Below are 21320 nucleotides of genomic sequence, written 5' to 3'. Positions count from 1 at the left end.
TGTTGATGGATTGAAAATAAAATAATAATGCAAAAATCGAATAAATGATCAAATTGAGCGGAACGTCGAATTTGAGTACTTCTGATCAGTGATAAGTGGTAGCTTTAGCTACACTTATCTAATCAATGACAAGTGACAAGTGATAAGTGATAAGTGATAAGTGGTAGCTTAGCTACACTTATCTGATCAGTGACAAGTGATAAGTGATAAGTGGTAGCTTTAGCTACACTTATCTGATCAGTGACAAGAGATAAATGATAAGTGATTCCGTGTAAGACCATAGCTGGGCTATGGCATCGGTATGTGTTATGTGATTATGTGAAAGACCATAGTTGGACCATGGCATCGAGGAAATGAAGTACTCAATTCCGTAAGACGTTCACTAATTTGATAAAGTCGGTAAGTGTTACATAGACTCATATTCAAGTGGTAGATTTACCGTAGTTGTTGAAATTGAGCTCAATTAAATGATTTTACCAGTTGGATATTGTGTATGGCAGGAAGTGTTAGTGAATAATAAGGTGTGAATTATTATGATTAGTTCGGTAAGATTTATCTTAAATGCCTATGAACTTACTAAGCTTTCTATAAGCTTACTTGTGTGTGTTTATTGTTTCTTGTAGATTGACATATATATATACGTTCGGAGGATCGGATCTACATCAAGAATCACACTATCCAGATTTACTCCGATAGATTTTGTTAAACAACTTTTTGATTTATATGGCATGTATAGGGAATTGAAGTAAAAAGTAATAGTATGAATGATTAAGAATGCAAAGTAAATCTGAATGTGATGGTTGTGTTAGACATTGAAATATACATGTTTTAGCTTGGAATGGTTGATTGGTTGAACTTTATTAGTATTTAAATGAATTAGTTGAAATACTGAAATTGATTGTAATTTGAAATTTGCAAGGAAGGTTAAATAATTATAAATGGGTTATATTGATTTTTTTTTTAAAAATATAATAAAATTGCAATGGAACAGTTTTTGGATAGCAGCATTGTCGTAACTTTGAAAAATAACCAAAAATGGTGGAAATTGAATTAGAAGCTGAGTGAGATATGAAATTAAATCTGAATGAGTCTACTTTCACATGAAAGAAATAGAGTAAGCAAAAGAGTTATATATTTTAGATATTTGAATTTTAGTGATATAGGGTAAGAATGGTTTTGAAGTCCCTATTTTGAATTTAGAAATTCATTAAAATTGTACAGAAGGAATTATGAGTTATAATTTATATTTATAGATTCTTTAATGAGTCTATTTTAAGTAGAAATAAGTGGAAGCACCATATGAAGTTTGTACAATGAGATAATTGAATTTTAGTGACGAGAGGTCAGGATAGTCAATCAGTGAAACAAGGGATACTTTAACTAATAAAATGTATTAATTGGTTGAACCAAAAATTTTGAAAAATTTATCGTAAAAAGATATATGAGTCTAGTTTCAAGGAAATTTTACGGATCTAAATTTTGAGTTTCGTAGCTTGAGTTATAATTAATTTAATGACTACTGTGCAGGTGGACAGCCTTATTATGAACAGTAAAATAACTTTTAAAAGTAAATTTTTATGCCCCGAACTTTTAAGTTAAGTCAAGTAACACCTCATACTCGACTCAGGAAATGGTCTCAGGTAAGGGGTGTTACACTAGAAATCCGAAGAAGGGAAGTTCTAGAACTGTCTACCATTGTACAACATTTAATGAGTTATGTAGGAAGGTTCTAGAATTAGATCTTGACCATCCATTAGGATTAATTGTAATCATTAGATCTAAAGGGGTTTTGTCTATATAAGAAAATTTCCCCTCCATCATTTTTATCCAAGCTAGCTTATTTGAGTAATAGAGATACTTTCGCATTCTTCCTAACTCTTGCATTCTTCTCTTATGCTAATTTAAGTTCCCTTTTTCATTGCTTGTCTAGGCTAAGTTTGTCAAAACCTCTTCTAAGCGAAGATAAAAAGTTTGACTTAGGCTCATTGGTAGAAAATCGAGTCGAAGGCCGCACGTTTGCTTGGCTAAAGTTCTAAGCACGTGATAAGTGGTATTGAAGCTTACGTTTCTAGCACCGTTGATAAGAGTAGCTCGGTCTAATTCAAAGGTCATAATGGAGACGAGTTTAGTTTCCCTCAAGGCCCAATCACGAGATCTAAATCCAAGCAGCTAAAGTTAAACCTCAACTTATTCGTTCAAGATTTTATCACAAAAAAATTTGAGAAAAATAGTTGAAGCTTCAAGATGATGGATTTTGAAGCGATGATGAATTCGAATGGATTAATTTTGTTCGTGGGCCTAACTCTCAATCTATGATGGCAAGTCCATATGGAAAATGTTAACAAGTTTAAGTGTTTCACTTGAAGGACCCTAATCAATCCCACAAGCTTAGGCATTTCATATTGGGTTCAGGTTCTAAACTTAATTTTTATTATAAATGAACTTAATATTGTATTTATCAGACCTTATTATTTTATTATTATTTTATTCCAAATTTTTATAATTATTAAGTATTTTAAGTTATTTAGGAGTTTTATGTTAACAAGAAAGATTAGTTTAAAACTACTTATTGTTTAGATTAAATTAGAGTTCTAATATACTTAAGAGTTTTATTTAGATATATTTAGCTAGCCTATATATAGGCTTTTGCATTGTACACAAATCAATTAATTCATTATTATTCAATTTCTCTTTTGAGTTAATAAATTCTCTTTGAGTTTTTCTTTTCAAGAATTTCTCTTAATTTTTTTTAGAAGAGTTTTAACAATCTTTTCAGATTGTGGGGGTCATCTTCAAATTTTTTCTTACCTAGTTTTCTATCTTGGAGGGAAAATTAGAGCCGCTTGAAGGGGGTTGTGGATTCTTCGTGTTTCCACGGCTTCTTAGGACTTCTACATATCACGTTCTATCTTTTCCATCTATATTCTTTATTTTCTTCTTTATTGTTACAATCTTTAATTTATTATTCTATTTACTTATCTTAGTTGTTTATTTTATTTGTTTTGTTTGACTTGACTTTGATTGTGTTTAGGTTGTGTCAAAACTCAAGTTTCTTTCCAAACGCCTAGAGCCCTAAGTCAAATATACAACTTGAACAAACTTACGATCCGCTTCCGCGTTCATCTACACTCATTCGTATCAATTGTGATGGTGATAATGACTATTAGGATCGAGGAAAGTGCCTTTAAGGTAAGCATTGCTTTAATGTACTTAATTGATGTTGCCTTGCTTTGGTGGTGTTGTAGGAGCGACGAATCAAAACATGAAGGCGAGAGTGTTTATACTTGGGAGGCCTTCTGGAGGGAGTTTAAGCTGTAATTCTACCTAAGTATGCCAACAAGGAGGCTCAGTTGAAGTTAAGATGGCTTACCCAATGCGGGACAGTGCGGGACTATATGCGCAAGTTTTTCAAGTGGATGCTTTAGATATCAGATATGAGTGAGAGTGAGGCCCTATTCAACTTCCTAGATAGACTCAAGCTATGGGCAAAGCTGGAGCTTCAACATAGGGATGTTTAAGACCTTACGCGAGCCATGGCGATAGCGAAGTCCCTAGTCGAGTATCCCAAGTAATGAACAAAATTCCTAAGAGTCGTGGCAATGAAAAGAGTAGGGAAGCCGATAACGACCATTTCTTAGATGAGGAGTAAGGTGAGCTAAGCTTCGATGAGATAGAGGGTAACTCGAGACAACCTTGAAAGAGGTGGGCAAGAGAAAACCACTTAGTTGCTTCTTATGTGAGGGTCTCATAGGGTGCAAGATTGTCCCACCAAGGCCAAACTATCTACGATCGTGAAGACCTTAGAAGAGTTTGAAACCAAAGGTAGTGAAAGTGACCAAAAGCCACAAGTAAATAAGCTTGGCGACATTCAAGTGATGAAGGATGCGTATGACGTGGAGCCATGAGTGTTAAGTTTAGGTTCCATTCATAGGTGTTTCAAGGTGGAGGTTAGCTGAGCACCGATAGAGAATGTGAAACTGAGTGAGAAGAAGTTCGACCCCACTTATGCAAAGGTGCAACGCAAGAAGTGGAGAGAGTGCCAGCAACATGGAAGTAAAGGAGCTGAGAGTGATAGTTTCCAAGTAGCGATGGTCAATCAAATCCAAAGGTAGAAGACTTGGCACAGAGGCCCCGAAGGAATCACTCAAGAAGAAGGCGTCGATCGAAGAATCGAAAGTGCCACTCCCCTAACAGTGAAGGCGTTGCTAGATCGAGTGGGGGAGAATGTCACGCCCCGCAAGTGAGCAAAGGCTCATCAAACCTGAAACCAACCAAACATGAGCGAATCGAACCACTAGGTTCTCGGAGTACCCCGAAAGACTCTAGAAGTCTGAAGAAATGACTGAATCCATGTAGAACCATATAGAATGTTTCAAAAGTTCTAGAATATTCCACCATCTTATAGCACTTAATGATTTAGGTGGGAAGGTTCTATAATTAGATCTTGATCGTCCATTAGGATTAATTGTAACTGCTAGATTGAAATGAGCTTGCTTATAAAAAGAGAGGCTCCCCTTCCTCTTTTGTATCCAAGATAGCTTATTTGAGTAATAGAGATACTTTCACATTCTCTTAACTTTTGCATTATTCTTTTGTTCTAATCTAAGTATCCAAGCTAGCTTATTTGAGTAATAGAGACATTTCCACATTCTCCCAACTCTTGCATTCTTCTCTTGTGCTAATCTAAGTTCCCTTTTCCATTACTTGTCTAGGCTAAGTGTGCCAAAGCCTCTCCTGAACGAGGATCGAAGGTTGACTTAGGCTCGTTGGAGAAAAATCGAGTCTAAGGCCACACATTTGCTTGGTTAAAGTTCTAAGCACGTGACATAATTATCTGGTTATTTCGTTTTCCACGTTAGCTTTTAACATTAGAAATTGATGAAATTTTTCACAGAAAGGACCAATTTGCCCTTTGATCTAGCATAGAGGGACAAATTTGCCCATTTTTTGAATAAATGGGGTAAAATGCAATTTAACTCATAGTACAGGGGCCTCCATTATACTTTTACCTGAGTAACATTGGATTTGGATGAAAAATTAATATTTAATGTTAGATATTTATATACTAACAATGAATTATTTGATAGTACCTCTTACGGATAAATATTAAAACCATGCATAGATTTTGATTCAATGTACAATTTTACACATGAAACCTTGATTGTGATTCAAATGTATACAATTATACATAAAGTTTTTATTTTGATTCAATTGTATATATTTCAATAAATAAATATATCAATCTATTTTTATATTTGGTAAGTATAATTATTTGTGTATCCAATATGTAAACATAAAAATGTTGCTATATCATTAATGGTGTTGATGGTTTGTGAAAATTGAATCAAATTAAATTTTTTATGTAAAATTGTAGAAAATAGAACATAGTGTATAATATCGCACATTGAGTGAAAGCTCATGTACAATTTTGAGATTTATCCTATCTATTAAAAATTAATTTTCTATATTGATTTTTAAGGGTTTTAATGTAATAATAAGATGTAATTTTTTTATCCGTGCATAAATTCATACACTACCCATGCATTGAATACAAACTCTCAAAAAAAAATTGTTATACCACTACTTCGGCAAGGACACATGGTAGAACATGAGGTGACCTGCAAATAATCCTCTGCTGGGAATAGCTCACGAGCAACCCTCCATAATGACCCTCTGCCCAAAAAGGTTCGTTGATGATCCTCCGTGAATTCTACCTGAACTATCTTAAAAATAACTTGCTATGAACCTTCTGTGAGGACCATTAAAGCCTAACATCCTCATTCAATCTCAACAATAAGAATGTCAAAGCTGGATCACATAGTACATTATACGACAACATACCTATAACAGCCTTGCCACCTGACAGACCATATTGTCACGCATACTTCTTGTATTGTTAATTAAGTGGTATTACAAGACAAAGAGATAACCCTTAAATATACCCAAAACACAAGAGACAAAGAGAATCCATAATTATATTGCTTCATCGTATATTTTATGATGAGTTGCACTTATAAATGTACGATTGGCATGGTGAAACGCTTTGCATTTAATCAACTCATTCAACTTTATATATATAGTTGTGTGTGTGCAGCTCTTAAACTATATGTATCGATATAGCTGTAAGCCAGGATCATCCATATCCCTCCATTGCGCACCATGAGAATCTTGTATTTCATTTTTAGTATAATATTTATCTTTACAGCCTATCATATTCATATTGATTCAAACAAAAGCCCCAAGACAAAGCTTAAATTCATGTTATAAATATATATATACACACATACATATATGGGGACCAGATCGTTCCAAAGTAGTTAAAAATTTGAATGGCCCTTTGGTTTTTGTGTTTGCCAAAGCTTGGCCACCAAACAAGCTCTCTCTCCTCGTTGCATGCATGGCGGCGGACAAGCACGCCATCATTACCTTTTCTTTTTACCCTAACATGATTTCTACTTTCTAGCAAAACTAGAAAGAAAGAAAATAATAATAATAATTAGTACCCATTTTTCAACTTTGAGTTTCCCCCAAAGTAAAATATTAGTACTTTGGTTTTATCAAAGGAAAAAAAAGTGAGCTTTGGAGATAGAACCCTAGCTTTGACCTGGATATTCAAAACTTTTATAAACACCTTCTTCCCCTTTCAAAGAATTGAAAGCAAAGCAGTAATGGTGTCCATAAGGGGTTTTAGCTTTGCACTTGTGTTTGTTTTGGTTCTTATAGGAAACTCAACTGCACATCGCCATGGTATATACATTCATATTCCTTATTGATCTCTCAAGCTTTTCTTTTTTCTTTTTATTTTTTTGGTAATGTTAGAATATTCATGTTAACTTCTTTTGAATAAGCTATAAGCTTAGTTAATGTTAATTTGTTCAACTTTTTTTCCTCAGTTATGGAAACAACAGTGGCTGCAGATCATGGAAGTGGTGTTGAATCGGCAGCAGAAAACCTGGCCAACTCAGGCAAGGTAAAGTTAATGAAGTTAAAGAAAGTGAGAGTGGAAGAAGGTGCAAATATTTCAGGTTCAAATCATCACTTTATTAACCATACATCATCAGAGGAAGCAATTTTGAACGTAAATCGTAAATCGAGAAATACAAATCATCATCATCATCATAATCGTCGTCGTCGTCGTCGTCGCCATGGGAAGACCAAAATGACTGGTTTTACAGCTTTGAATGCTGATTATCATGTCCCAAAATCCCATCCCCCTAAGAATAACTGAGAGTAAAATGAAACTGTTTATTATTTATTTTTGGGGTTAAGCCATCCAATTTTGCTTCTGCTGGGTTTTTATTTTTGTTGTTTCTGATAGGGAATTCTAGAAAATACAAACATACTATTTGTATATGTATGCAATAGAAATTGAATATGTTTAAAAGAATTTCATTAGAACCTACTTTGTAATGCAATTGCAACAAAAAAGTTGATATGCATCATTCTTTCATTTATATATATATATATATATATATATATATATATTTCTCCATTAAGGCTAACTTGAGAATACTGGGTTTGTGTTAGTTGAATTCAATATTTCAATGTTGGTAATGCATGCTTCATTAGTATTTTGTCGGTTGGATGACCAAATGATTTCTGGTTTTGGATGAGATTGTTAGATAGGGCAGATTATACCTTGGTGAACATTGCAATAAATTTTTTTTCATGTTTTAAATTTATTTAAACAAAAAATGCAAAAATTTTAGCTAATTCAATTAATTACCTGAATTAATCGAAATTATTTTGGCCCGTTAATAATTTATTTAAAAAATTTCAATTCGATTAACGGTTTTAAAATTTCGGTATGATAACTGCTACAATTACATTACAATGGGGAAAAGGAGAAGGGTTTTACAACTTTTTTATCAAACTAATCTCAAAAAATTAAATATTTATAAGAATGACCCAACTTAAAAAACAATGACAAGAATGACTTGAAATCTACAATGTCGGGCGGTGCCGGCATCCTGATGGTCGGCACCAAAGTCCATCATCGTGTAATCATTACTTTGTGATTGACTCGGAGATAAAAAAAACTAATTTTTTTGGTATCGACACTGCCATAGCCGACATCCATATGTATTTTTTCAAGTGCTTTTTAAAAAATACAGGCATTTCCCAGTTCAAAAAATATATTTTTTAATAGATGCTGGTGTGTAGATGGCCAGCATTGGAAAAAAATTTCAATTTTTTTTACAATACTTTTTGGTGCCAACACCGGTTCATATTTAAAAAAAAAGTTTGCCAGTGTTGGTGTCGGCATTCTTGTTGCCGGCACTAGTGTGATTTTTGAAAAAAAAACTTGCCGACATGCTCTGGTTGTCGAAATCGATGACCATTTTTAAGAAAAAGCCAAAAACACTTGAAAAAATGAAGAAAAGATGAGGAAGAGAAGAAAACATAAGAGGAAACTAAAAGATAAATAAAAGAGAAAGTCAAAAACACTTGAGAAAACGCTAGCAATTTTTTTTTTAAATCACACAGGTGCCGGCAACAAGAACGTCGGCACCAACACTGACAAACTTTTTTTTTAAGATATGAACTGGTGCCAGCACCAAAAAACACAGCAAAAAAGTTTTCAAATTTTTTTTGCCACCTACACAGCGGCACCTATTAAAAAATATTTTTTTGAACTGGGAGATACCCCTATTTTTTAAAAAGTACTTAAAAAATACATACGGGTACTAGCCATGGCAGTGCCGACACCAAAAAAATAAATTTTTATCCCCAAGTCAATCACAAAATAATGATTACACGATGGTGGACTTTGGTGCTGGTCATCGGGGTGTTGGCACCACCTGACACCGTAGATTTTAGGTAATTCTTGTCATTGTTTTTAAAGTTAGGTCATTCTTGTAAATATTTAATTTTTTGGGGTTAATTTGGTAAAATAGCCAGATTTTACAAACACAAGAATCAAACCCTGGACCTTATGCCAATCAACTTAAAACTCACATATATTTGCCAATGGCATGATTGAGAAATCACGGGAATTGAACTCATCGATTCCACCACTTAATTGGCAACATTATTAACTATGGATTAAAATTACCTTAATTAAATTCAGAATAGTCCAATTATCTCATAATCTCACATTCTCAAATAAATTTAAGGAATAAAGATATCATCAACATCGAGATATTGTTATCTAAGATTACACACCTTATATAAAAATTTGGACATATTTACCATTTGTTTTATCATTTTAATCAATTTCCTTTTTTCCAAATTAAAATTCAAGTCTAATTAAAAGTAAAAATAAATCTTATTCTTAATGGTGAAACAATAGAAATCTTTATTTAAATTTATAATTATTATATTTATCCAAATAATTTATTTATAAATTTATTCCAACATCATAATTTACTTATCAACACATAAATTGTAATAAAAAAATTGTCATAATTTAGCACAATTACCAAATTTGAGACTAAAAATATTTAAGGAATTAAATTTATTAAAAAATTCTATAATAAAGACAATTTAATAAATTGTGCTTCTAAATAACCTTATATTGGGTCAATTAAGCATATCAAATTTTGCATTCCAACTAAACAAATCAAACAATGTAATGTAATAATATAACCAATATTCCACCCGTAATCTTATGTTAACATAATTTTGTTACTAAAATTAATATTACATTTCTTAAACCAAATTGTTATGTCCAACTTCATTTTGCCTAAAATATCTATATTCATATTGAATATGTTTCCATAACATGTTTATGAATATAATGTAGAAGTCCACGAGTCAAGTGAGTTGAAGCACAATATATGGCATCAACATCATATACATAATTGCTCAAGTCTAATTTGATTTAATCCGAAATATGTACTTTAATTTTTATTTAAGTTCACCTTTATTTGTAATTAAATTCATTCATATTAATTTTAATGTTTTATATAAATATATATTTATCAAATATATATATGCTATTTCTTTATGTAATCCTTAAAATTTTTATATACAAACAACTTAAATTTTTTAATATTTATATTATAATATTATATATTTAATTTTATTATAATATATAAACATGAAGCTTAATTATAGGAATCTAAACTCAATTTATTTTTAAATTAAATTAATTTTATTATTCAAACTTATTTTTCTGAGTTTAATATTTTTGATACATATAACTTGTTTTGAAAATTAAACAAATCCAAATTAAATAAATATCCGTTAGAAAAACACTAATGACGCAAAATACAAAGGAAAACTAATGGGCTTTGAACCAAAAAAAAGGTGACCCATTAAGTTTTGGAACTCAGTATAGGTAGGATTTCTTTCATTCATGGGTGAACTCGAGGAACCAACGCCTGAGTCAATAAAAAAAATGGCGGGTGACTCAACAACCGAGTTCCCATCTCCTTCCCCAAACAAACGTCTCAAAACCTCATCCAAATCAATCATCGAAGACGAACCCGGTAATCATCATCAACCAGAACAACAACGACAACAACAAGCAGCGGACGATGATGATTCAGATCCGGAGATATGCGGGATATGCTTATCGGACGGTGGACGAAGAGCAGTCAGGGGCAAAATCAACAGCTGCGATCACTTCTTCTGTTTCGTTTGTATCATGGAATGGGCTAAGGTGGAGTCCCGTTGCCCTATGTGCAAACGCAGGTTCACCGTCATTCATAGACCGCCCAAGGAAGGTGTCTTTGCTTCCCAACGCCTCGTTAACATCCCTCAACGAGATCAGGTCACGTTTCCTTTTCGTTATCATTATTAATTGCGTCATTTTTTTAGTTTAATTTTGCTTGCTCTGCTAATTTGACATCCAAGATTAATGTTCTTAGAAATTTAATATTGTGTATGAATTTGGGATCTCAAAGTTTCATAGCCTTATCCTTGGGGTCATGGTGGAATCACCCTGGTACTGATTGGCTTAATTAATTTTGAGATAGTCTAATTGCCTATATTACTCAGAACTGGAGTTTCGGTTTTATACGAATTTGTTCAAATTATTCTCAGTTTTTCCATGAATTTGGGGATCCTCAGAGGTTATGGATACTTTGAACATATATAATTATATCTCTATTTCCACACTGTCTTTTAATCAGTTCTCAACACATAAGCTTTTTTTTTTTTCTAATAACATATGCTGTATTATATCTACATGTTAAGCAACTAGATACCTGGGAATTGGAATGCATTGCTATGTTATTCGGACTTGGATACAAGTGTCCAGCATTAGTATGCTCAAATTTTTTTTAAAGATTTTCATAGAGGGTCCTTGGTGGGTCATAATATCCCTATATCTATGTCCAGATATACTTAGGACATAGGTGTTTGAAGGAAAATGAAGAGTCGAAGCAAAATAGAATTGTTAGGTGTATCCTCCGGTCAAGTTATGGTTTATTTGCCCTGGCATGAGGTGTAGTGCAAAAAGGTCAGCTCCCAAGCTTAGCCTATTCTTAGTTAGGCATTGGATTTGGGTTTGTTAACTATCTGTCAATTAAAAGAAGGGAAATTCATTTAGTCCACGAATTCTGATATTTGTAACATTTTCAGGTTTACCATCTCTCTGGAAATGCAACATCTGGGCTTTCTGATCCCTATTCAGAAGTTAAATGTAGCATGTGCCATGGTATGACCGACGAAAGTCTTCTACTGCTTTGTGATCTCTGTGACTCTGCTGCTCATACATACTGTGTTGGCTTGGGTGCGACTGTACCTGATGGTGACTGGTTTTGTCATGATTGTGCTCTTTCTAGGTCCGAACATGAGAAAACTGATGTTGACACTGAAACTGACAATCATATGATCGCTGCTAACTATAATGTACAATTACCATCTGAGGAAGATGTTTCAATTTTCGATATAGTTAGAGATTCAAATATCACACCACTTGAAGGTCATAATGCAAGTGTGTCTTCATGTTCTAATCATTCACCACCTAGTATCATCCCTGGATGTGAAAGCAGTGGGGCAGATGAAGTGAGTCGTCCTAGTAGGAATACTGTGGGTAAATCGACTGAATCAGGTGCAAGAACATTGCGTCGTTGTCGCAATGTACAAAGCCGTATACAGGTTCTTCGTGAAAATTGGCGTGCACTGCAAAATAGATCATTAAGTTTCTCTTCTCGTATGGCTGAATCTGGTGGTGGAAGTTGTGGGAAAGGTAAGGTTGCTGCAGTATGTAATCCTGGATCAAGTGAATCACAACCGTCCATTTCAACAAGTCAACAATCAACTTCTCGAGACAGTTCTATTCAGCCTAAGGAAGATTTGTATGATATTGATAAGGCATGGAAAATGATGAATATTGCAAAGTCAATGCAAAAGAATTGTAAGACAACTAATAGTCTTAACCGGAACTCAACAAAACTCCCTTGCCTTGGAAGTGCTTCAAAAGAGGCAATCAGAAGTTCAAGTCATCATATATTGAAAATTCAGCAAAATGAAACTAGGAATGAGGAAAGAATGGGAAAACAGAAGCAGTATGGGTATCATTGTCACAAGAGGGAAAAGGAAAAGTGCAAATCTCCTGAGTTGGAAAAGCAAAAGAGGGTGGTTATAAATACACAACCCAGTGAGAGAGTTCCTTCTTCTCATTCACTTCATTTTTTTCAACCTTCATCATCTGCAAATGTCCAAATTGAAAACAGTTGCTCTCGTGTAAATGACCTGGGGCCATTTGTGAAAATTGCACAAAGTAGATGTCGAGAATCATCATCAACGGCAAACACGGAGGGTGGATCTTGTTCAACTAGTTTGTTTGGTTCAGTGCTAAGAGGATCTATGGATTTTTTAGATTCCAACTTGGAGGCAGGTGTAAATAAGTTAGATATACTGGAGGGGAGAACGAGGTTGGAGAAGAGTTGTTCCAAAAGCAAGGATAGAAAAGATGATAATATCAAAAGTGAGATTCAGGCCCTTGCTAAACTCAATCCAGGGCGTTCTTTGGATTCCAACTTGGAGGCAGGTGTAAATAAGTTAGATATACCGGAGGCGAGAACAAGGTTGAAGAAGAGTTGTTCTAAAAGCAAGGATAGAAAAGATGATAATGCCAAAAGTGAGATCCAGGCCCTTGTTAAACTCAATCTAAAGCTCCTAAGCCAAGACAAACGATTAGGTACTACATTATCTAAATGTTTTCTTCTAACAAACATCTTAAGAACACTTCTTAATTCTTCATCAGAGTAGTTGGTATTTATTGTATTCATGAAATAATATTTTTGATGAAAGCAATGCTGAACTCGGGTGATCCAGAAACATTTTATTATCCACCAAGTTTTCAGCTTTTTTTATCCATATTAAAATGCCAAAGGGCTTGCACTATTAAGTTTGTAGAAAATCCTTTGAGTAGGCTAGCATGCCAACAAAACTTGGATGTTATGCGTTAAGGAAAATTATAGCATAATGTTATCACCTCAACAAGATCGAAGCATAAACAAAATGAAAAGGTGAAAGGAGTTTACATAAACAATTTGAAGACTTACCTAAAACGCCATTTTTCGATTTTTGTTTGGGTTTACGTGTGTGTAGTTGCATTTCAGTTTTGCCTTTAAACACTTTGTGTGTCTTGGCTGTTTTTCGATTTATGAAATGTATTTACACCGTGTGTCTGCAGGAGTCGTTATATTCAAGGAGATTGCTAGGCTTGCCACCCATACAATCTTGGCAGCATATGGTTTCCAGCACTCAAAATCCAGTATCCACTCTTTTCCGAGTCCGGTATGTAGCCATAGCAATGATATTAACCTGCAACATAAATCTACTTTGATGCCGAATTCTTGTCGAGAATGTTTTTATGTCTTCGTAAAGAATGTTGTTAGCTCCATTATGGTTGAGAAAGGTCTGGCTAGGTCATCATAAGGTTATCACTACCTAACCAAAATTTAATTATAAATCTGTAAGGGAATATGTTGTTTATTCTCTTCCCACATCCAATCAAAAGCCGATTTTTCTCTTGTCAACCCGTCAGTTGTTCTTATGTACGACAAATGTGAGTTGTTATTGGAATCTAATTTATGACTAAATGGTTTCAAAGAACACTGTATTTGAAAGTATGTATTCAGAGTACAATGAATTTGTGCTTCATTATTACCATTATGTTTCCCTAGTTTTTACTGTCAGTTGACATTGACCATTGATCGCTGAATGTAGTTACTGGTGACATGAATGATTGGCAATGATTTTGGCTTAACTCGATAAATTTTGGAGCACATTTTGCTTTGAGTCAAATCTTGGCATCGTTGGAATGCCAGAGATCTGGTGGTAGCACCAATGAATAAACCGGCACCATTAGTAGAATGGTTGATGAATTACCATTTAGGCATTTAGTATTGTCATTTGCTGAGTTTTTACTTTGTCTACATTGCAAGTCAAGTCAAGCAAAACAGAGCTCGTCCTATTAATGGTGTACTCATAAATGGGCCAAGTAGCATGTTTTACAACAATCAAACCAACCACTTCAGATTAGCACCTTTGACGTTACCTGAAGGAATGATTCCTTAGGGTTCAAAAAAGGGTTTCTTACTAGGTAATTTTGCACACTATTTACAAGAGAAGCAACTTGAACTCGATATGAACATGAATTTTTAAATTTTGTTAAGCCTTGCCGAGATTTCTGAGCAGTCAAGATGAAACCCCTTGCATGGATCCCTCATGACGGCCCTCCCTGGCCAGTAACTCGCCTGATAGACGGATCCAATCATTAGTTGTCATAGCAAAGGAATGTAGCGTCAGGCAAGACCACTTAGGACACAGGCAGGACCACAAACACACATCATAAAGCAAACCTGCCTGGTCCTGTAGCGTCTTGTGCGCCAACCTACCTGGCCCTATAGTGTTTGGCTATTGGCCTCTGACTTCTAACCCCAATATCAACTCATCAGGTGACACCTCGGGACATGGGATGACCTGCATATATAAAGCCGGGAGCATGAGGAAAGGACCAAGCACTCTTAAGGATCCCAATTCCATCTGTTAAACCTTCTTCCCTCTTCTCCATTCTCCTCCAGTTTAATATCTCTTGACGGCTCTCCACCCTAAATGGGTAAACCGACCTTATTCCTCCTCCATTATCTCCTCATTTTTTATATATACAATAATCTCTTTGTTGGTCCTTGGTATCAACAAATTTAATTTCACTTACTTGAAGTGTTCCTTCCGGGTTCAAGTTGCTATACACTAGAAGTGTGAAAATTGAGTGCCACTTCTCTTTAACTACCAGTCACGCATGGTACCAATATGTTTCGAGTAGGTAAGGGAACAACATTTCACAACACGAAAAACTATAACAAAGATATGCTGTCCCTTTCATCAATTGCTGTCATGTTGCTGGCACTGTCTCGGTTTGCTTAGAAATAACAAAGACTGGTCTCCATGAATGTTGAAACCTCACATCAAATGTGGGCAAATGTCAGCATCACTTGGAACTAGAATTTGTAAGGACAAAACATGCAAAATTCTAGGAAAATTCGGGCCAAAACAACAGCCATGCAAGTCATCGCATTTGCTACTTAAAGCACTAACCAAGCTCATATTGTGTTTTTCTCATTTTTCCAAGACATGTCCAAAATTACCAGATCTTTTAGGATAGTATTATAACCAACTTCACATGTTTATGTAACAAATGCATATGATTTCATTAAGAAAATATGATTGAACAAGCTTTTCTCTTCTTCCTTTTCTCCCAAATATACTACTTTTAGTACCTACTATTTCTTCTTCCATAACACTGTACAATGTAAAAGAAAACTATGTACCAGAAACCCAATTCCCAGCACCAAAAACATTTATTCTTTAGACCTAAAATCTACACATCCACAACAGGATATTTAACTAAACTCAAAACTGGCATGATGTCCCAAGTCTCTGTCTCTCTCCAATCGTTCGAGACCTTCGATTGGCGAAAGCAGGGCAAAGGAGCTTTTTGAACTTTACAATGAAGAGATTCCATTCCTCTTCATTCATGTCAGCAAACTTCACAAAGCTTGTCGAGGTCAGAAGCTGTTCATTTGCACTTCTCATCCTAGATGAGTAGTCCATTGTGTGAGTCCTTTCAGGTTTTTGACCATGGTAGTGGAAGCCTTTTGGACCCAAGTTGTTAATTCTTTTCAAGGAAAGAGACAACCTTGAAGCAGTATGAAACCAATCTTCTTCAAGACTACCAGCATTTCTGGCCCTAACCGGCTCTTCGTCCACTTGGATCTCGGACGCTTCAATATCCTCATCTACTTCAGCTAGAAAGTTCAGGTTGTTCATGGTTTCAGACCAATGCCTAATGAGTGCTTTTGCAGGCAAATCTCTTGTAGTATTCGGGGTGAAATTAACCTCAGCTTCCTTGCAATCGATGTCAAACTGAAACTCGTCATCTCTTTCATCAGCTTCAAAGAATGGCATGTTGATCTCCATTACAAGTTCTTTTGCCTCAATGCATACAAGCTCCAGTTCACTTGGCTCCTCCTCTAGGGCATGGAACTCCCTACTCATCATCTCGCCAATTTCAGCAAGACACAGTCCAAAAGCGGCTGCTTCCTTAAGGAATATTGAGCAGAGCACCAAAACACGGAGGCATGCCTCTCGAATCATAGGCAACTCTGCCCGCAGCATATCAGAATCACGCATTGGATTGATATTCTTTATATATTCAAGTTCATCCTCAGAGAAAGGAATAGATGCCTGAGGCCAATGGATCCACTCAAAATATGGGTCCTCCAAGCTCTCAGGCAAGCAAAGACCATGATCTATCGGAATGAGTTCAAATTGACTGAAGCCTCCGACGCCACCAAGCTTCCTGACCAAAAGGTTTCCGGCATGCCTGTCCGTGTTAAAGATCCTAATGTCCAATATTCCGATTCTATGTATAGCATCAACTGGAAAGCTTGAGGTTCCATGGTCACCAGCATCAAAGTCATGAGGAATGAACTGCTGCAATGATGCAATTTTGCTGACCACCTTCTTGTCTTGAAGCTTGTTTCTATTTACACCATCATTGACATTGAAGATCGAGTGAGTAACTTTTACAAGGACAGTAGGAGGTACATTGGCAAAGTGATCATAATCTAAAAGGTATGCGGCTACTTCTCGGAATCCTGTTTCCCCAACTCTTACCGAACGTTTAAGACCAGGTTGGCCAAGAGCTTTCCCTACAAAGCCTTTCGGATTATTTGGTGCAAAAGGTTCCTCATCAGTCGGCTTCACTATTGCAACATTCTCACCTTTAATATTTCTGAAGAAATAAGCACCGCCCAGCCCACTACTTATAGGGATCGGATCAACCCCATTCTTGATTGCATCCATAATGTCCTTCACCAACTCAGTTGTTCCAGAAGAATGAGTTGAGCACCCTAATATCTCAACCAGACCACTCCCATCCCTTTGCTGAAGATTCTTCCAAGCCGGTGAGAGACATGGAGTGGATGAACTCCTATGGATTGCATTTCGAGTAAGAAGTAGCGGGGAATCATTCCGAATGGCACTGAGATCATTGTTTAAAGTAAGATCACCAAATGTTAGAGAGCTCTCATCTGTAGGTACGTTAAGGGCAATCTGCATTCTTCTTTTAACCGAATGAGCATTGTCGTTCCGATCCAATTCTAATCCCAATACGCAGCCAGTTTCAGTCTGTACAAAGACACGCCGTGTTCTAACAGGTTTCAATATTCTATTCCCATGGTACTGCCCATTGGATATACTGTTAAAAGCAGAAACTGCCATCTGTGTCTGTACTGGACTTTCCAACTTTCTAGCCATAAAATGGTACAGAAAACTTGCAGTTTTCAAGGCTGGCAACGGAGATGTCACAAGTTAAAAGATCCTTGTCTCTCACCCAGTGATGCCCGACTTAACTATGGAATGCGGTAATCACATGTGAAACAAGTAACCGGTCGACTTATACAGCCCCAAACGGATGCTCATATTGAGAACAAAAATCCACAGAGTTTGGCCATGGAATGAAACACAGGAAAACAGCTACATTTGCATAGAAGCCATTGATAAAGCTGCATCATTTATAAGACAAGATATAATTACTTACTATAATTCACAAGAAAATAATGCCCTTCAAGGTAAATTAAAGGGAGAATATAAACAAATCCCAAAAGCCGTACTAATTCTTCAAGAATTTGAGAAGATCAAAGAATAAAACTACCAAAGAATTATATACATATATAGAGTGAAGATAAAGATTTACAAATTTAAGAAAACCCATTATTAACAAGAAATAAGCATAGCCATATGATCATTACGAGGGGAAAACAATCAAAGCAAGATCTCAATAAACTTAACAGTGGAGAAATAAATTGAAGAGAAGCCACCTGAATCTGCCACTACATTCAGATTTCCAAAAACTAAAAAAAAAAAAATATCACTGTTGCTTCTTCAGTATTCAGATAATGAAGAAACAAAACCTGTGGGTCTAAATTTTGATCATCTTTTGAAAGGAAAAAGAAAAAGGCAAAAGCTTTGGGTTTTTATTTCATAAGAAAAGAAAAATTGTAAAAAAAAAAATGGAATGAAAAGGTAAAAGATCTCATTTTGTTTCCTTTTTATGACATTTTTGAAGGAGGAACAAGAAACGCAGTGAGAATTAAGAAGAGAAAAATCATTGAAAGAAAACCTCACGGAGATTCAGTGAACGGCAATGAATGTCAGGGAGAAGAAATCACGGCCGTTCATGATCAAAAGATCGGAGTCAGAGAGAGTATGCAAGATCAATGGCTGAAATTTGTCCACGATTCCATCACCTGTAACCTCTGAACCTTCTCCGACTCTCTCACTCTTCTCTGTTTGTATTTTGTGACGAGGGTAAGTAAATGGCAGTTAAATTTATATACCAATTTTTTTTTTTACATATTAATAATTCCAAAAAAATATGTCACCTTTTTTGTGTTCAAATCTTTTTAATTTTAACATTTTAAATTTTATTAAATTAAAATTTTAAAAATATATTTTAAAATTTGAATGTAGTAATTTTTATAAAATTTAATATAATTAAAATTTTAAAATTTTAAAATTAATTACAATGTTTAAAATAATAAAAATCAATTTTTTACAAATTAACTAAAAATATCAACACCTTCAAAATAATATTTTCTTACTTTAAAATTTTAAAATAACATAATGATGATGATGATTTTGAAGGATGAAGTTGGTATAATTAGGCAAAATTCAATTAAATTATCAAATAAACAATTATTTTACAAAATAATAAATAAAATTGCGTTTTTTGTCTTAAAAATTTTGTATTATTTAATTAGATTTAAATTAGATTTGATCATGAATTGGGTTATTCATTCAGATTCGAAGATCTATTTGAAAAGTGAGAGAATTTTAGTAAAATATACACTCGAAAAATGAACTTAAACAAAAAATAAGATTCGATCGTAGGTAAGATTTTTCGGGATCTTCCACAAATACAACAAGGTCCCAATCTTAGGGATCCAAACATCATCGCCGGAATGAAGAACAGTCTAACAATGGAAATTGGACACTCCTCTCTCTTACTGACCCTGTCTTACACCTCTCCATGCCCTCAACTACATTTACATTTACATTCACACCATCAGTATGCATCACTTCCCTTTTCACTTTTATAAATATTCCCACTACTTTGATGGAGAAATACACCTTACCTTCCATTACTACTAATATTACCTGCTAAAGTGCTGGGTTAATCATTCAGCTGAGGTTTTCGACAAAGTAGGTAATTTTTTTTTTCATCATTCTCAATTTTGATATTTAGTAAATTAGTTTCTTTTAAAAAATTAGAACAATTTAGTCTCTATCAATTTTGGAAGTGAGCTACTAAGGATAATTAATTACGGTATTAATATCTTTCGTCTGATCAATATAATAATAAATTTAGCCCTTCATGTTTATATATTGTCAATTTCGTCTTGATTCTAAAAATTTCAAGCATTTACATATTTGCACAAATGTTGCAAGCTAAATTAATTAAATTAGGATCAAATTTGCATAATGTGTAAACTTTCATGATTAAATTTATCATACTTAAAATTATATGCAATAAACAAAAAACATTAACGTTGTAATTAATTTTCTTTAGTTGCTCAATTAAAAGAATTGAATTACTCTATTTTTTGAGAAACGTCAATTTACTCGATATTGAAAAACCGAAAATATTTTTTACCAAAAAATTTATGTAGCATGGATTACTCCAACCTCACTCAAGTTATGATTCAATTATAAATATATATATATATATATATATTTATATATATATATTACTTTTTACCATTTAATTTAAAATTTCGATTTGAGATCCGATCTAATTCATGAAAAAGTCTATTATAAAATTTAACTGTTATTTTATTATTATTATTATTATTATTATTATTATTATTATTATTATTCAAGATTCATTTATCTAAAGTGCGAAGTGCAGCTTATTAGTCAAGAAAATGACTAGCATTTTAGGTGGATTGCTAATTTGTGAAATTATGAGAGTTTATCTAATATTTAAAAGATAGGATTAGGTATAAACTTTCAAATCTTTCTCATCAACCTCATTATTCTTTCCACACTTCAACTTTTTATTATTCTTCTTCTTTTGTGACAAAAGGGTTTTGTTTAGAGTTTATACTTTTTTTATATAGTAATAAACTAACAAGTGTTGAATGTATATTCTTAAGACATATTGTGTTCTTAAGAAAAGAATTTAAGTTCAAATTTTAGAGATGATATTGTTGAAAAAGATATCTATAAATCTCGAAAAAATTAGTCATTATAAACCATAAAACGAACATAAACCATACATCAATTATTCAAAAAGACTGATTATTTTTGCTTGCTTTTGGATTTCTGTTGATACTTGTTGCTTTTTCTGTATGGATGTTGCAGAGACGCGTGATCACATTTTCTTTTAGTGCAGTTTTTCAAGGAATGTGTGACAGTCAGTTTTGCAGCTTTGCTCCATTCATAGGGCTGTGGGAACTTGGAGGCAAGAGTTGGTTTGGACGATATTAAAACTTAAAGTAAAGTCCTTGCTTGTTGTTATACTCAAGCTTGCTTGAAATGCATTTTTGTATGTGATATGGAGACAAAGGAACAATAGGTATTTTGGTGCATCTTTCTTGATTGAAGATGTTGTGTTGGTGCAAATTAAAAAGATTGACCATACTCGTTTAAAAGGAAGATCAATCCATAGAGTTGGCCCTGTTAATGCTTCACTTTGTGCTTCTTGGGTATCATTGGTTAATTTGTTGTATAGCTTAAAGTACAGTTACTGTACAATGTTCTTTTGTAGCATTTTAACTACTTTCATAGATTAATGGCATTCATCCAAAAAAAATTATTCAAAAGGAATGATATTATTGTGATAAAGCATCTTC

At 34.2% G+C, this 21320-nt stretch overlaps 3 protein-coding genes across 4 annotated transcripts; 2 read left to right on the top strand and 1 right to left on the bottom strand.

Annotated features, from left to right (window-relative positions):
- Positions 1-6656: 6656 nt before the first annotated feature.
- LOC128042392 (uncharacterized) lies at positions 6657-7277 on the top strand. Its single transcript, XM_052633311.1, has 2 exons — positions 6657-6747; positions 6894-7277. The coding sequence occupies exons 1-2, from the start codon at positions 6669-6671 to the stop codon at positions 7226-7228; spliced, it is 414 nt and encodes a 137-aa protein (XP_052489271.1). The 5' UTR covers positions 6657-6668; the 3' UTR covers positions 7229-7277.
- A 3008-nt stretch (positions 7278-10285) lies between these two features.
- Positions 10286-14070, top strand: LOC105786930 (uncharacterized). Its single transcript, XM_012613398.2, has 3 exons — positions 10286-10717; positions 11530-13093; positions 13592-14070. The coding sequence occupies exons 1-3, from the start codon at positions 10301-10303 to the stop codon at positions 13834-13836; spliced, it is 2226 nt and encodes a 741-aa protein (XP_012468852.1). The 5' UTR covers positions 10286-10300; the 3' UTR covers positions 13837-14070.
- A 1516-nt stretch (positions 14071-15586) lies between these two features.
- On the bottom strand, positions 15587-18783 carry LOC105786938 (phosphatidylinositol 4-kinase gamma 5). Of its 2 annotated transcripts, none has more exons than XM_012613412.2 (2): positions 18587-18783; positions 15587-17969 (listed from the first exon to the last, which is right to left on the bottom strand). In XM_012613412.2, the coding sequence occupies exon 2, from the start codon at positions 17719-17721 to the stop codon at positions 15814-15816; it is 1908 nt and encodes a 635-aa protein (XP_012468866.1). In that variant the 5' UTR covers positions 17722-17969; positions 18587-18783; the 3' UTR covers positions 15587-15813. The 2 variants fall into 2 exon arrangements, with proteins under 2 accessions (XP_012468866.1, XP_012468862.1); XM_012613408.2 differs by having other exon boundaries at positions 18592-18783.
- Positions 18784-21320: the final 2537 nt, after the last annotated feature.

This window comes from Gossypium raimondii, chromosome 7, assembly GCF_025698545.1.
Source record: "Gossypium raimondii isolate GPD5lz chromosome 7, ASM2569854v1, whole genome shotgun sequence".
Lineage (NCBI taxonomy): Eukaryota > Viridiplantae > Streptophyta > Magnoliopsida > Malvales > Malvaceae > Gossypium > Gossypium raimondii.
This window is presented reverse-complemented; position numbering and strand designations above follow the sequence as displayed.

Coding starts and splice junctions, on each gene's coding strand:
- LOC128042392 (XM_052633311.1), top strand. CDS start 6,669: ATGGTGTCCATAAGGGGTTTTAGCTTTGCACTTGTGTTTGTTTTGGTT. Junction 6,748..6,893: donor CTCAACTGCACATCGCCATG/GTATATACATTC, acceptor TTTTTTCCTCAG/TTATGGAAACAACAGTGGCT.
- LOC105786930 (XM_012613398.2), top strand. CDS start 10,301: ATGGGTGAACTCGAGGAACCAACGCCTGAGTCAATAAAAAAAATGGCG. Junction 10,718..11,529: donor ACATCCCTCAACGAGATCAG/GTCACGTTTCCT, acceptor TAACATTTTCAG/GTTTACCATCTCTCTGGAAA. Junction 13,094..13,591: donor AAGCCAAGACAAACGATTAG/GTACTACATTAT, acceptor GTGTGTCTGCAG/GAGTCGTTATATTCAAGGAG.
- LOC105786938 (XM_012613412.2), bottom strand. CDS start 17,721: ATGGCTAGAAAGTTGGAAAGTCCAGTACAGACACAGATGGCAGTTTCT.